At 35.2% G+C, this 17,762-nt stretch overlaps 1 protein-coding gene across 1 annotated transcript in view; it reads right to left on the bottom strand.

Annotated features, from left to right (window-relative positions):
* The window catches only part of LOC101894691 (developmental protein eyes absent), a 40,786-nt gene extending 23,512 nt beyond the window's left edge, over positions 1-17,274 (bottom strand). Inside the window, exon 1 of the mRNA XM_005178014.4 lies at positions 16,332-17,274. Coding sequence (XP_005178071.2) covers positions 16,332-16,385 — 54 coding nt within the window. The 5' untranslated portion in view covers positions 16,386-17,274. The remainder of the gene's footprint in view (positions 1-16,331) is intronic.
* Between the last annotated feature and the right edge of the window lie 488 nt (positions 17,275-17,762).

The following is a 17,762-nucleotide window of genomic DNA, read 5'->3' as shown; positions in this document are numbered from 1 at the left end:
TTATCTTCAATCTTCTTCTTCAATTCGTTCGGAAGCTAGAGTGATTTCCACAGACGGACAGACAGACGGGCAGACATCGCTAAATCGGCATAGAATTTTATGATAATCAAGAATATATATTTCGACGTGTTACAAACGGAATGGCAAATTAATTATACCCACCATACTAATTTGGAGGGTACAAACATTTGAAAAAAGGATGAACCCATATTTACGTAAGCAGAGTTTCATATATAACTTTACCCCTTCTCAAATAAAATTAAATGTAAGAATTTTAAACTGGCTGTAGAAACACTAGAAAACAGTTCCCAAACATATATCCACCCACAAAATTTGCTTTTTGGTGGTAATAGTAAAAGAGTTGATGCTTTTGAAAATGTGACCGCAAATACAAAGTCCCTCATTTCAATAAGCAAAATATTTTTAATTGTATTTTCTAAAAATAAATATCAGTTCTCATTTTAGCCACATGTCTGCCAAAGACTGTCACATCAAAGATGTGTCAACTCGTCGTCAGTTAGTGGTCTCATAATTCGTTATATTTTTATATTTTTTATTTTGCCTGTTGACACTAGCAAAGTATTCAAATAAAACACGCATTTCTACGGAAAACATTGAAAATAATCTGTCATTCAAACACAACGCCAAAGTAATGATAATAATCCATCACATACCTATCTACCATTCATTTGTCTAGTTTAAATACCGATTTGATGAGATTTGAAGGCAGACAGAGAATCCAAAAAATACACTTAAAAATTGCTTCCACCGTATTATTATGAACTTGTCATAATTTGTTTGACATTCAAGTTGAGTGCCATCCAAAAAAGACTAAACAAGGAAATTTGTTCCATCCACTCACAAGTTTGGTGTTTAGATTTCCTTGAAATTTGCCGCTCATCAGGAGAGGAACATTTGTTCGATATTTAGACACTGACAGTTCCAGTAAATACTCCGCCTGCCCGCAAAATGCAACACTTTCACTTTTCTTGTAAGAATTCCCCCTGCCTCGGTAGCTGTGCCTGCTGCATTTAGAGAAAGGGATAGGTCATGACAACTCTTTGACATTCGGCGCTCGCTTTCTTCCAGCAGCTATATGCATGCAAATGCGTGTGTGTGTATGTGCCTTCTTTGGGGTTTTCGTTTACACTTGTCATTCAAGACATTTGACATATGTACGAGTATGTGTATTCATCTGTACAAACAGATACCGTTTGCCGCCGACCAAAGGCAAACAAGCAGCATATCTGATTGTTGTTTCTTTTGCTGCCTGGTTAGTTGCACTTCATTGAAGGAAGGTAACGGTGCATTTCCGGCTTAGGCATCAACGCAGAGAGGAGTTGCTGCCTGCCATCGGTAATAATCGCATTTTAAGATGACATTTCGTGAGCGCAACATATGGGGGAGCTGTCTGTCAATCACAAAAGTGAAGATATATTTCGAATGTTACAAAGTAATAAAGCAGTGCGAGCATCGATTGTCCCCGTCTGTCTGGTATTCATACACCTCTGATGTCGAATGGAAAAAATGTAATATTCTGTTTTCTAAAAAGTGACCTTTGACATTTACATGTAAATTAATTTACAAAATTTTTAGAAAAAAATTATTGTTCCCCTCTTTCCGCTTCGAGAAGCCCTAATAGGTATGATTGTCAATTCATGAGAATTCGAAATCGTTGCACTTTTTTTGGTGCACTGTCTTTTTTCTGCTGCCATTCCTCAACGACCATATCCTGACAAAGGATAGCCAACTACCTACCTTTTTTCCTCGATGCCAGTAATGTAATATTCTGTTTTCTAAAAAGTGACCTTTGACATTTACATGTAAATTAATTTACAAAATTTTTAGAAAAAAATTATTGTTCCCCTCTTTCCGCTTCGAGAAGCCCTAATAGGTATGATTGTCAATTCATGAGAATTCGAAATCGTTGCACTTTTTTTGGTGCACTGTCTTTTTTCTGCTGCCATTCCTCAACGACCATATCCTGACAAAGGATAGCCAACTACCTATCTTTTTTCCTCGATGCCAGTACACCAATTTTTCAATGGTTTCTTTCGGTAAAAAATATCACATTTCACGACATACCTTTTTATGGTTGCTGCTGAACGTTTTTTCGGTGGAATAGGACAGGGTGAATTTTTTTAACAACAAAATGTTTGCAATTATTTTGTGAGGGTTAAATTATGTTTGCAAAGTTGAGTTGTTTCGTTTTCAACTATCGAATGAAGTACTGAGAGCAAATAGTTTTTGGTTAAGAGTCATTCCAATGCTAGAAGGAAGAAAAAATCAAGCAAACTGTTTAAAAAAAGATCTTGTGGTTTTTTGAAACTCAATTTTAGGACCATGATCTTTTTATCCTAAAAATATGTATGAAGATACTGCGCATAATTATATATTGAGTTGGTATTTTTATAATAGTTGATATTTTTAAAACCATTTTGTAGATAATATTCGTACAAAGGACAATCCCCATGTAATTGTTCCTCCCGATTTTCCGTATTTTCATGATTTGTGTCACATTTATATAAAGATTACGATTGATCTTGTAAAAATGGAGGTACTTGGGAAAGGTTGAAGATTTGCAAAGTTACATTGAAGCTTTTAAAAGTCGTTCGCGTATATGTGAGCTATACATATTTTTTGAGGTTTAAGGATAGTAAAGTTACGTTGAAGCTGTTAAAGGTAGTTCGGTGATATGGGAGCTATACACATTTTTAAGGGGAGTTTATCTCCTCCCGAAAATCAGAAGACCTGCATTGAGCCCGAACTTGAAGAAAAACTTCTTCAATAGAACCTTCTTACGTAGAACCTTAAATTGGGAGAGCCGTTAGACCTACCATAGAAAAATACATTTTCTTAGAGCAAATCCAGTTTCCTTGGCGATCGGGTCTACGACAATCCGCTACGAGTCTACTCTTATGTGTCCAAAGACTGTGACCACAGCTTATACTGTAACCTACAATAATTCTGCTACTTTTCTCTTCATTCGTTTAATATAATTACTATAGTACATTTTACTCCCACGTGCTTTTTTATTCTTTCAATTTTTTAATTAATTTTTTACAATTCTTGTTTACATCTTTAAAATCTCCATCTGAACTTATTCTACAAAAAAAGGCAATGGCCATCGTTTTCCGATATTTCAAATAAATTGCTAGGCGTGCAATTACCACCGGTACAAGAATAAAATTAAACAAAAAAAAAAGATGATGAAGAGAAACAGCCGACAATCATTATGTGCACAATGAACTTGGTCGCGTAAAAAAGGATTAATTTTCACATTACTAGAAGTAATTCGATATGTACGGCATCGGCCACCAGGTGGCCTTGTCACGCATATTGACACAATATCATTGGATATCGACACGAATCCACAAATAAATAAAAACAAATACGACTACAAATAATATCGGAAAGAATAGAAAAAGAGGGAAAGCAGCAGCAGCACCACTTCTATTTAAAAACGTTCGGAGCATTGAATTGAATTATTACAGAGAAAAAATATGGAAAAAACAGTTGGTCTCCGTGAAAATTTTGGCATAATCTATACAAAACTTGATAAAAAAAAACTGCGGGTTTGAAAATGAAAAGAACATTCATTCGCAGCCGCAGTTTTACAAAACAAAGATATCAATTACAAAAGCGACCAGCGGACAAAGTAAACTAGACCCAGGGCCCAGACAATTCAAACAACAATCTATGAAATCGATAGCATAGCAATGACCCTATCCATATTGGCAGCAAAATATAGATTGATGTTTTTGTAGTTTTCAATGTCCCTTTTCTTCTTCTATTCTGATGCCAAAGAGCGAACATGGATTGAATCGCTAACCCCCATAGAATCGTAATTAACCATTTTAGGTTCAATGCTATATATCTGTGTGTATGTGTCTGCCTTTCTGTCTGTGTGTGAGTGTGTGTGTGCGTAAGGCAGTTCTGTAATTTATGAATGGATGTGGTTTTCGCTGTTATTTTATTTTATTTTTTTATTCTGGCCAATTTTAGTCTAGTTTAGTGAACTATAAACACAATTCAATCAAAAGTGTCTGTCAAAATGCCATCAGTCTGCAGAGAAACCGATACTAAGTCGAAAATATCTAATTTCAATGTTGCAAATGCGAAATGCCGGAGGAGCACGAGTAGCACTGGCTGCCACAGAATAGACAAATTCCGTTCTAGAATTCATAACAATTTTCTTTTGATATTTCCCAACAATGGCTGCAGACGTAAAATGGCCAAAACATAGACAGAGACTTGTTCCTTTGTTGGCAGTAATTATTGAGGATTATGTTCAGGGCAGGCAACTGTGCTCTCATTTACTTTGCAAATACCTACATTCCTAGCTGTTTTGGCAAGTGTCCTGCCTAAGTCTTTAAATCTGCTCGAAATGTCGCCAGCTTGAAACTTCTTTTGCTCTAATTCTGTAGGCTTTACATTTGTGTTGTCTAAACCCCAAATATTATATCTGCAGCGAAGAAGATTAGACATAATGTTTACTGTAAACACTGGCGATTTGCAGGACAATGGAAAGATTATTGTAGAGGATTATTGAGGACTCTAAAATGGTCGCATATATTTTTTGTAATGTTCGATGTCAAATGTACCCCACGTTGAAAGATTCTTTAATCTGTGTAAAGTACACTGTAAAAATATTTATGTTTTTAAAATCTGAAAGTAAATATTTTTGGAAGTGTGTGAAGTGAAATAATTGAAACTATAACTCAAAGAAAATATTTTTGGTTCCAACTTAGATTTCAAACTGGAAAGGCCATTGCCCTGCTAAAATTAAAATACCAATATTGAAAGTAAAAATCTGACGTTTATGAAACATTTTATTGTAATTTATTAAACCCATCGCAGTGGCATCCTTGTAAGCATAGCTTCCGGATGCCACTTAAACGACCCATAGTCTTAAACGACCCATCGAAATTCCCAAAAATTGAAAATAGTACCACATATTGGTATAGTCCCCGTATAACGACGTATCTAATTTTAAGCATTTAGTTCGTGTTAATATTGAATAAAAAGAAGACTCCCTTTTGCCATAACCTCCATAAAGGATTGAAGCACCTTTTCTATATCAAAACCGTTTCGAAATGATTTTCTCATTGTATTGTCAAATACAAATACAAAAAATGCAATATTTTCGGTGCGCGAGCTATAAAATAATCTAGTTGCTCTTTAACCAATATTTTATATTATTAAATTGCCTCCAAATTTAATTTAATTTTATTTCAAACAACTTTTTCCTCTTCACAAACTATGAACTTAGAAGAAATGTATTATGTGGTGAACATGACGTAGTTATATAATTGTATTTGAGATCAATCGATAAATTCGAACAATTCAACAAAATTCTCATGAATTCCTCGAAAAAAAAAAAAAAAACAATTCATTCATTATCTAATCTGTAGGTAACTTCCTCATTATCTCTGCCATCTTTTGAATTTTCCCATTCAAAAATGATTGTTCAACGAATGCCATAGAATAGTTTTGAATAGGAAATGCATTAAATGAAGAAGAAGAAGCAAACAAAAACAATGGAAGAATTCAATTCAATGTCTAGTTTAAAATAGATCAAATGGGCGTATCCAATATCATCGAAATTTTGTTTCTTCTTCCTCTCTGTTTGAGGGCCTGCATCCATGAGACTCACGCATTCACAATTGAATCGTAAGTCCTCAGTCTGTCAGCCTGTCATACCCACCCCAAAATGAAAGCAAATAGTCACAACTACCACTGGTGCTGCCGATTGTTTCTTGCTTCCATGTGTAGAGGAGTGTGAGTGTGTGTCAATGTTTACCTGCCAAAAAATAAAACAACAAGAGCAAACAGCCAACCAAAACCAGCAATAACAACAACGTACCTTTAATACGCCATCATCAGATAAATACGAGTTTTGTTGAAGAACCAACGGAGGAGAAGAGATAACTGATTGGGAGATTTTCATGAGCATGTGATGGGCAAGAGTTTCACTCGGTTTTGTTTTGAGTGAGTTCATTACCTCAGACTTGAGTGGGATGTTTCGAAGATAAATAAAAAAAAAACAAGATTATCCGATTTCCTATATATCCGACAGGAAACGATTCTATATAGCATTTCAAAAGAAAAAAAGTAAAATAGTATCAGCCGGATTTTCCGACAGATGTATACCCACAGCCTGGAGTTTTAAATATTCAAACTGTTGACCCTTTTTCCGAGACAGTTGACCAATATTGACCAATTCGTATTTGAACTAAGACTGATATAAATATTACATCGTGTTAGATTTAGACGTGGATATATGCAATTTTTTGGAAAATGTGGAAATATGCGTGACGAACTAGATATAGAGAACCGAAATATTAAATTTTCATACTGTATCTAATACAAATAAAAATGTTGGTATTTGCAAAATTTGAAGGAAATCAATCAGATTTCTGGTTAAGAGAAATATTTAGATCAAGTTGTAAACAATCGCCGACTTGTTTCACAAGTTATGACAGATATAAGTATTGGAAATGGTGACCCATTGTGGGAGAGGTACCGGAAGAGGTTTGCAGATATAAATCATCTTTACAAAAAATATTAGCAAAAATATATTAGCAAAAATATTCTTTGAGCGTTTTGTTTTTCAAAATCTTGAACCCTATGTGGAGAGGTACCAGAAAAAATGGTCCGATCTATACCATCTTTAGAACAGATCTTGTGTTTATGAAAATATGGAGATGTACCAAGTCTGAATGGAATCGGATGTTAATTTTGCGTTGTATGAGCTTCATGAATATTGAAAATTTTGACCCTATGTGGTTGGTACCAGAAGGAGTGGATCGATATATCCCATTTTCACACCAGACCTTGGATTAATGAAAATATTGTGATATGTGTAATTTGAAGAGCGCCGGAACTTCATTTCGGACATTACGATCGTTTTGGTTTTCAAAACATTGATTCTTTGTGGGGGAGGTACCAGAAAAAATGGTCCGATCTCTACCATCTTTATAACAGATCTTGTGTTGTGCCAAGTCCGAATAGCACCAGATGTTAATTTCGTGTTTTATGAGCTTCATGAATATTCATAATTTTGATCCTTTGCCGTAAAGGTATCAGAAGGAGTAGACCGATGTATTACATCTTCACACCAGACCTTGGGTTGATAAAAAATTTTGTGATGAGTGTAATTTGACATTACATTACATTTTATAATAGTTATAATTATTAAAAAAAAATGACCCTTTGTGGGGAATTACTTAATGAAGTTGTCTATTTTCGCACCTGATCTAGCCCTGATGCAAATATTAGGATTTGCAAAGTTGGAACCAAATCGGATTATCCTTTATCTTTCTGCACAGTAAATTATTTTCTTTGAAAATGTTCACATTTTGTGGGGGAGGTACCAGAAGGAGTGGACCGATGTTGCCCATCTCCGGACTAAGTTTGACAATAATATTGCGATGTTCCAAGTTGGAATCAAATTGTATACTCCCTTCGAGAGTTATCGTGTGCACCAGCCAGCCAGACACACGGACGTACATCGCTAGAAAGACTCCAAATGTCCTAAAATGGAGTTGGTCCAAAGAAACCTAGGGTCTAAGACCGTTATTTCGATGAGTCAGGTTTTGGCCGCATCAAATGATATATACCATCTCTAGCCATATGACTGAGGGTATAAAAGCGGACCATAAAGTCTCAGAAAATTATTTCGAGATTGGGTATTATGTAAATTGAAGCCATTTATGGTATCGACATTGTCCAACTCCAGTAATTGATATAGACGGGGAAATGCTGCCACTGAGTGTGTTTGAATTGAATCGCACTGCTCATTTTCGAATGTCAAAAAATAAAATTTGATCGACAAGGTATGGTTATGGATATGGTTTAAATCGGAAACTATAGCTTCTATAATAATGCACAAAAAATATTGACAATTTTCCCTAAAATCATCTTTGAATTATTTAGTTTGAATCACTTGACCGCGGTGTGATGGAATTTTTCCTCATCTTTATTTGTCTGTAATTCCACCTCAACTCTGACATTCGATGATGTCTCCTACGAGGATACTTTTGTTTCCCTAAAATGGAAAACGTTTGCTATTGAAGTGTTACATTATTTTAAAATTACATTTTATGACGGATAGCACCGACTGGCAGTGTTGTGTAACAATGTATTCTAGATTTAATTTATCTAACTATTTACAACTCACATTGTGATTTATAGCGTTTGAAAGGTGTAAATAATTAATATACGTAACGTTGTAATTGTTTTTTTTTTTTTTTTTTTTGCAACGCAACTTATTGTTGCATATTTATGGTTTCACGTTTTCACCTATACTGAGCGTATTGTTGCTGCTTTAACTCTGCTGGCTGTGAATTTGCCAATCATGGTTGTTGTTTTTTTTTTATTACTGTCGGTCTTTGTAACTATTTCTTCTCCCTATCTTCCTGCCACATGATTTCCTGTCACATCGTGAACACTTTTATGGATTTCAAAGTTACAAAGAGACCCCAAGAAACACGACATCGAAGACAACAACAAAGGAATTCGAATCGGTCGCAAGCCTCGTGAAAAGGCTTAGTTTTCAAGTTTAGAAATGCAGAAATAACGCATGTAACACTGAAAAACAAGCGACAATTGCTCTTTGAGGCATTAGAAAAGCTTTGCCACTAAATTCCTTTGAAATTTGCCCAACAAATTTAAGAACATTGGGAAAACGATATACCGCCTGGAGATTAATTTAGAATATGAATAGCTTTTCCCCAAACTCTGACTTTTCCAGCCACTCCCCCATTTTAATTCAAATATTTAAATGTTTATTTGGTTTTCCCTGGCTAATTAATTTAAATGGCCAAAAACCAAAGAGACGACCACATAGGGTGTTGATTATATGGAAATGCATGAATGGACTGACTGACGGACGAATGAATGAATGAATGGAAAGGAAATGAAAAACCCACATAATAACGACATAATTATGTACACAAAAACCCACACACTTCTTGTCAAACTTAAAAAAGTATTTCACAGGCGACTTGCCGAGAAGATTGACTGCCGTGCCTGGCTGGCTGACTGGCTGCCCGACGGTTTGTTGGCAAAATGTAATTGGAGACGCAGAACAATGCACCACAGGCAGACTCGTGGTACCCCGTGTGGCCATATCATAAAATTAGCAATCACAATTAAGTGACGAAATAGAAAAAAGCACAATCATGTGATATCCTTTAATAGAGGGAGGTCCTGCATCACACACAGGAGTGTAGTCAAGAATACCAACTATCGCTAATTGAAATAGGGAAATTTACACATCCACCTCTGGAAGAGTTTTCCCAATTATTTCTTATCAAGGACTCCTTGTTACCGCAATATTGGGAGTATTGCGATGAAGTGATTTTTTTTTGTCTACTCCGATAAATCTCAGTTCAAATCATTAAATCATTGAATTTTTCTCAGGAAGTGTAGTTAAGCCATACTTTCTCCAGAAATAACCATCTGGATACAATTATTAGACTTATTTGAATTTGAATTATTTTAGAGTGGCAAGGACAAAAATGATCTCTTCTCCAGTGCCGTTCTACCTCACCCAATTCCATACTTTTTTTTTGCCTACCATTCAAACGTTTTTCAGTTGTAATGATGATGATGGCGTAGTTAAAGCTGACGATGAATTTAACGGCCATTACAATGACGGCTGTTCATCCTCTTGTTTGGTGTCACAATGAAAACGGTATCGAATTTCACTGAGTACTTCCATTCGAGTTTTACAAATACAACAGAGACGGGAAAAAATCATGAATTGAACGCAAACAATTTACAATATGTTCCAAATTCTTAGCATGATTATTTTTCCGTTTCACTTTGATAGATTGTAAGGATGTATTGTTTTCTGCCGCTGTGAGGAAAGCCCATAAATCAAAGCTTTTCAAAGGCACATTGAGAGAATTTCTTCAAACGAAAAAAATGAATTTATACCACTTACAACTATTTGTGGTTAGTAAATAAAAGTAAAAAAGAAACGAAACCGAACGCGGTAACAACTACTGCACAAATAAATGAGGTTGGCGGTGTGACTCACTCACGTTTTTTTCGACTAAGCGTTTGCATGGCGCCAATAATTTATTAATTTAATGCAAATTCATGATATTTGAGGAAATTAATCGTCACCAATATCTGCGGATAAAAATATTTTTCTGTTTAATTCGATTTTAATGGTCGATTTAATTATTGGCCATTTTACTTGAACTTGGCGATATAAATGTTTGTTGTCATTCTAACATGGCATAACTTGCACCCCAAAAGAGCAAGAGTACAGGCAGGACATGAGTGAATTGTAATGGCAGTGATATTTGACGCCCTTTATATTCGCACAAATCGGTTGGGATAGTACATCTTCTCAAAATAGCTTCAAAATTATAAAAACGAACAATTCAAAAACATATTCCTACAAATTTAAATATTTGGTCGGTCGATGGAATGCGAGCAACGGACCTCATATTGCTTGGAGGAAACTTACCGCTGGATATCTCAGAGTGTTGAGACTTGAGTGCAGTAAGAAAGGACGGGACCGACTTTATGATATTTAATAAATCTATTTTCCGCAATAAATTTATGAGCATACCGTAATTGTGTATGCACAAGTAAAAAAGTGTCGGTCGGTTTTGCTGACAGATGTATACCATTAGCCAAATTTTCGAATATTAAAATATATTTTGACTTGTGTTATGATTATTCAAATTGTTGACACTCTATGCGGTAGGTTCCAAAGGAATGGGCCAATATTGTCCATTTCATATAGGACCTAAATAATTATGATATAAATATTGCTACGTGCCAGGTTTGGACAACTCGTATATCCACTAATTCCTTCACTTCATATGAGATATGTGATAATATTTTGAAAATGTTGAAATGTACATAAGGTACCAGATATAATTCCATTTTCATACTTCAATTAATACAGATAAAAATATTAATGTGGGCAAAATTTCAATAAAATCGAACATTTATATCCCAATTAATGGGATATTCATATTCATCTCAGGTTTCTGGTTGAGAGAAATATTTAATTGTAAAGAAACGCTGACTTGTTTCACAAGTTATTGAAAATTGTAACCCTTTGTGGGATGTGAGATACCAGAAGGGGTTCGCAGATATAATTCTTCTTCATAACAGATCTTGTGTTAGCAAAAATGTTTGTATTTGTTAAATTTAAAGAGCTGCTTATTTCCCTATTTTGAGAGTTTTGCTTTTCAAATCATTTGAGGGAGGTACCAGAAGATCTGTGCCATCTTCATAACAGACCTTGTGTTGATGGTAATATTAATATATACCCCTCATGGTTATTCAAAATTTTAACCCTTTGTGGGGAAGGTACCAGAAAGGATGGGCCGACATATCCCATCTTCACATCATATCTTAAGTTAGTAGAATTAACGAGATGTGTGTAATATAAATACACCGGAGGCTTATTTCATATTTTGTGATCGGTTTGGTTATTAAAAATTTTGGCCATTTGGGGGGAACAAAAAAAACGGTCGGATCTCTACCATCTTTATAACAGATCCTGTGCTGAAAGAACTATCCCGTTGTGCCAAGTTTAAATGGAATCGCGTTTCATGACCTTCATGGATATTAAAAATTTTGACACCTTGTGGGGAGGTACCATACCTTGGGTTAATAAATCTATTGGGATGTGTGAATGAAGGCAATCAGACTCTTACATCACATTTTATAAGAGTTATAATTATTCAAAATGTTGAACCTTTCTGGGGAGGTACTTGATGTAGTGAACCAATATTGTCCGTTATTTAAGTGAGGCACGTTTTGGCCGTATCAAATGATATGTAGATATATGGCTGAGGGTATAAAAATGAGAATTCGGAAGAATCGTACATATTGGAGCTACATTTAAATATCCACCCAAACACATACATGGGAGTTGTATCTAAAGTAATTTAAACTTATTTTTGAGAGCGGTACTTACAGGCTGCATATGATGTATCGTACCTAATAAAATTGATATCAGACACGTATTACAGCTTTGAGAAGCCGAAATATCAAATCGATTTCATTCAAACTAGGTTAGATGTGATATTTCATTGGTATCGGTCGCATATTATGTCTTTGAAAAGCCTTAAATGTTTAATTAGGTGAAACGTGAATATGGAAGCTATAGCTATACCGAAGCCGATCTTAATCAATTTTTTCATGAGCCGGAATTTCATCTCATTGATGCATCATTGGCATGAAAACAAAGATATATTCTGATATGAGATTCATTCAGCATTAGATCTGACATTTGCAAATAAAATCATGATCATTACATTTATTTCACTCTATTGGCAGTGACAGTAAAAACGTCATGATAATTTTAGGACTGGTGGCAAAATTTCCAATTAGCCAAAAGTTGTTCCCTATCTGTAATAGGTCGAAGGAAGTCATATATCGTGAAGCAGTTAAATCAGAAAACGTTTTTAGTAAATTAAAAAAAAATATCTCGGAATAATTAAAATTTATTCTATACATTATAAAAAAGAAAACTCGGTTTGTCCAAATATACAGGAACAGAGCGATCCAATTCCTTCAAGGTACTCATATCCTTATTATTGGCGGATGATAAAACGTTAGACTTTGTAGATATGAATAAGATTAATATATCTTTACTGGTCTTTTCCTGTCTCTTGAAGTTACGTCAAGATGATTTTGCTATCTACATTGTATATCTACAGCAAATCCTTAGAAGTTTAATGCTGACTTTTGATTTTTGTTTCGAATATATCTGTAAGATTTAATTGTTGCTATAATTTATGTTGTGGTAAAATAAAACCTCCCAATGCAAATATCTTGACTTTCCAACAACTGCACAGGGTCGATCGAATTCCTTATCTGTCAGCCATGATCACTCCAAAGTAATTTTCAGGCGATTAGGATTAGTCGGCCACTGTATGCAATATTTGGCTACTGTTCATAATTATGATCAGGTACCTCTTTGTAGGTTGGAAATCTCTATTCTCTGTGCATATTAAATATTAACATTTAGAAGAAACACTGCTACCACACACGCACACAACAATTCTGGATTGACCTTTGATTTTTAAGGATTTTCCTAAAAACCCCAACAAAAGGGCAACAATTCTATCTTCCGAAAGTGAAGATTCCTTTTGGACGATTATTTCGTATTAATTTTTATGTTGAAAGCAAAGCTGATAATGAGGCCAAACTCTAAAACAGAAGGCATACGAAATTCTAAAGATAATTTGTGGAAAAACTCTACCCAAAATAAATGCCAGTACAAAGGATTTCTTGACAGGCCTGATCCTTTCATGTCGGCTGTCTTGCTTTGTCTTGCGAGTTGTGATGTTGTCTCTTCCTTCAACAATTGTGGTTTAATTCATTTGAAATTGTTTCTGGATTCTAGTGAATCTTTTTGTTCGTCGTTTCTGCTGGGTCAGGTCCTTTGAAACGAAACTGAAAAAAAAAACGGTAACGATTTCTTTTTGTCCAGACAATGGATTTCGGAGACATTGTTGATTTCCCGATGACAACAATTCATAATGGAGCAATTTCTGCCATCAACTTGAACTACCAGTACTAATATCGGTCATTACGATCTTCAAATTGCTTTTCGATGTCATCTCCCTGTCAATTTGTCAAATAGATCAAAAATATGAAGTTGAAATGCTCAGCACTCAGGCAGCAGTTTTTCCTCTGCGATCATCATCCCCAAGGGACTATATTTTTAGTGCATTATTTCTCTAAACGGAGACTTTTAACTGTTCAAATACAGGTGTCTTGCCTTTGTTTGTCATGTCTTCGAAAAATCTCCGACTCCGCCTCCACAATTCTCAGGACTTGGCAACATGAGTTTGAGTTGTTTGCTTTGTTTTATAATTGTTTGTTTTGTTTTCCATTCCTGTGAAAACCATTTAAAAGCCTTAACGCTTTACCCCAACTCAAACACAGCTTTCGGTAGCTCCTTTCTATTCTCTTTTTCGTTTCTGCTCTTTTAGTTGCTCCTTTCGTAAATTCCATTTATTATTTGTTGAGTACTCGACAATAATAATAACAAGAACAACAACAACAACACTGTTGCCAATGACGACAGGAGTGCGTAGATATGCGGATTTGTACGAAAACGAGCGAACATTTCCACCAACTGTCATCTCTCAGGGCAACCACCATTTTCATCATTTGCGTTGTCAATGCTGATGCTGATGACGATGACTCTGATGCCGATGTCGATTCCGATTCTGATGCCAGGCTGCCTGGCTGGCTATGCATCAACTGGCACCGCCACCACTGACTGCCACCTTTTTTCTATGCTCTGCTTGCTATTATCATTGTTGTTGATTTTGTCTGTAATCTGAGCCATTTCAAGAACGCAAAAATTACTTTATTTTGTTTGTGGAACAATTTTCATTTTTGCCTGCAGTTGCTCATCTCGTTGCTGGGTTGCACGCGCAAAACAAAAAAATTGGATAATGATGTTGATGTATCTAGTCGATCGGTACACACTATACGACTTCGTCATTGACCAGAAGCAGTCATCGTCGTATCCAAAGAATGTACATTTATATTTCAATTACAGGGGAGGGGTGTTTAGCGAATCTCAGCAATTATTTTAGAAGGGAATCCCAAGTAAAACGAATCTTATATGTGAATGCTAAGAAGTATTGAATGGGTATTTTAAATGTATATTTTGTTCAAAATGCCTCAACAATTTGTGAAATTCAATTAGGGATATAGTTGAATCGGCTACGTTCCATAATTTTAAATATTCAGATATCAGAAATAATGATAAAGGAAGAATATCACTGCATAATGTAATCGAGAATTTAATTATGAGAATTACAAGCTCCGCCGTATTACTCGGTAAATATTTGTCTAATACCCGCAAAGTAAAAATTTTTGAGACGAAATGGAGTTAAATTATATTTCGGTTTCACAATTAAATACTCCATACAAAAATGGTTAATATCAGGTTGCTGTTTACTAGACTATTTTATTGTAATTTCGGGTTTGCTGAAGCCTTTTTTAAATTTGGTTGTTAAAATCTCTGCAAAAAGCCATATGGATCCATTTTGCTCTTTACTGACTGAAAATAATGTTAAATTTATCGGCGTTATTGTGCACGTAAATGGAACTAAGCAATGTGTATCAAAGCGTTTATAAAAAAGTATTACATATGTAAGAAAAGAGAATTCATTATAACAATAGTTTAAAAAGTTACAGTGGTTGTTAAAAAGTTAAAAAGTATCAGCCGGTTTTGCCGACAGATATATGCCCTCAGCCAATATTCGATTATTAAAATATATTTTGACTTCTGTTATGATTATTTAAATTGGAGTAGGTTCCGAAGGAAAGGGCCAATATTGTCAATTAGGTACTGGAGCCAAATAAATATGATATAAATATTGGGACGTGCCAGGTTTTTCACGACTCAACAGCTTCCTTCAATTTATATGAGATATGTGATAATTTTAGAAAATATTAAAATGTGCCAGATATAGTTGACCGAAGTATTCCGAACTCGATCTAAGTTTGATAATAACATAACGATGTACCAAGTTTGGACCCTGTTGAGAGTTATCGTGCGCACCAGCCAGCCAGACAATCTAATCTAGCCACTGTGTTCAGTTGCCACTCCCAGAATGACATTGTTGCCAACACAGGGTAATTTGGCATTTTGGATATTTTAGTAAATTATAATACAGCTCCTTTGGCTTACAACGAATCAAAATTTTCAAGGCCCAAACCATTTTAATGTTTTTTTTTTTAATTCAAAGAAAATGAAAAGTGGGCTGTACAGTTCCAAACAATCTACTTTTTCCATCATTTACTTATTTCATGCACATAGCCATTTCTGATAGAGGAGGTAATTAGTTTTATACTCCTGTTGAACGAATATGGTTGTGTACACGCTTGAACAACACTTTGAAGTATTGCGACACTACTTGGAAAATCCTGGTAATGTTGCAGAATTTGTGCAAAAATTGCGTACGGACATGAAGAAGATCCCTGTATAAACAAGCAGAATATTTTAAAAAGCCTATGTACCCCAAACGAGACACTGTTTGGTGAGAATTTTGATCCAGAGGCAAATTGGGCCATTTTTCCCTCGGGCCATGTTGAACGAATTTTTGTTCACAAATATTGAAGAGGAGGATATTGACTACGTTTGATTTCAACAGGACGGCGCCAAGTGCCACACAGCCGAAGCTACATTCGATTTTTGGACCCATTATAATTTTGGTTCATTTTCCTCAAGCCGCTGCGATAAACAAACTCTGACTTGAAATTTATGAGAAATTCAACAAATTATGTCTTGTCAATGAGGTTATAACCTTTTTAGACCTTACCTTGTAGTAATCCAGCGTTGAATAATTTTGGTAGCACGGTACATTATACAACATAGTATGACCGTTGCATAATATTTTACCGTTACGTCCTTCTAATAGAAATGATTGAAAAGCTCGCTTCTAAAACAACCTTTAACACTTATTTTTCTTAAATTCTTTGATGAAACATTTGAACACAATTCTAATATATTTCCATCATATTTGGGAAGTTGTTTGACACAAAATATTTAAAAAAAAATATCAAAGTTATTCACACTTCAGACACATATGATCCCAAATTTTTATTTTCCGATCCATTCTGTAGTTGTTGCAATTTTCCACGTCTCATTGCTTTGAAAATTGACACATTTGCCACTGCGGTAGTTCTTTATTAGCATAAATTAATGGCAATTAAATCCAATTTAGTCAAACAGCCAATTCGTAAATTCGACACCCGTGTTGACAGCTGTTTCGAACTGTTGCTAGTTGTGTTTTATTTTGGTATTATTATTCGTTCGAATTACGTTCGGCATGGACATGCATGTCACCAATTTTATGGTCACAATAATTTAAATGTTTATATTTGTTTGGATTAATTTGTGTTAGCATTTTATTGCTTTTATAGTCGCTTAATAGCTAATAAATAGCATTTTCAACAGACTTTTGCGGCAAAAAAACAAGGGCAAAGGGTATTCATGCACAACACTTTCTAAACCGACGGCAATTTCGTGGTGTAATTTAGAATCGTTAGTATGGAATTCTTAAATGCGAATAAAACAAATAATTTGAACAACATTTTTTAATTTCTTTTTGACATTTATGACAAATATTAAATTCGATCGTTAACTGTGGGTTGTAAAAATTAGTTAACCCGCACTAATTTGCAATAAAACGACGATGAGCGACAGATAATCATTGTCGGGCTTGGTCGCATTCGACGTGTGTGTTTTATTAACGATTACGTATTAACCGTAACTTTTCAACTGATTCGCATCTGAATATTCGCATGTAATTTGCCCAAGCTTTAGGTGGCGTTTTACTTACACAGCAACAACAACAACAACATGGACATAAACATGCACACATACCACGACAAACATCGCAAAGACGAGTACTTATGCGACATTCTGCCGAGCTATGGAGAGTGAAACGAGTTAATCCTCTTTTAATGTGTGATAAGTATCAGTGGTATGAGTGGAGCATGATGGATGATGGTGCTCCTATCGGTGGCAGTTTGCTGATGGTGGTGGTTTGCTGAAGTACACCAATACACACTTCAATATGCCGTCGTCGATGAAGGCAAAAATCCCATCTGCTCACATTTAACACTCAAGCAATTGGGAAATGTCTCTTTGGTGAAATGAGTGAACGAGTGAATTTCGTTGGATGGCAATAAAGCGCTGCCAGATTTTGAGTTCAAAATGGGTATTTTTCAGAAGCCAAGTCGCTCTA

The sequence above is a fragment of the Musca domestica genome, unplaced genomic scaffold (assembly GCF_030504385.1).
Source record: "Musca domestica strain aabys unplaced genomic scaffold, Musca_domestica.polishedcontigs.V.1.1 32, whole genome shotgun sequence".
Taxonomy (NCBI): domain Eukaryota; kingdom Metazoa; phylum Arthropoda; class Insecta; order Diptera; family Muscidae; genus Musca; species Musca domestica.
Note: the sequence above shows the minus strand (reverse complement) of the source record. Positions and strands in the feature narration are given on the sequence as shown.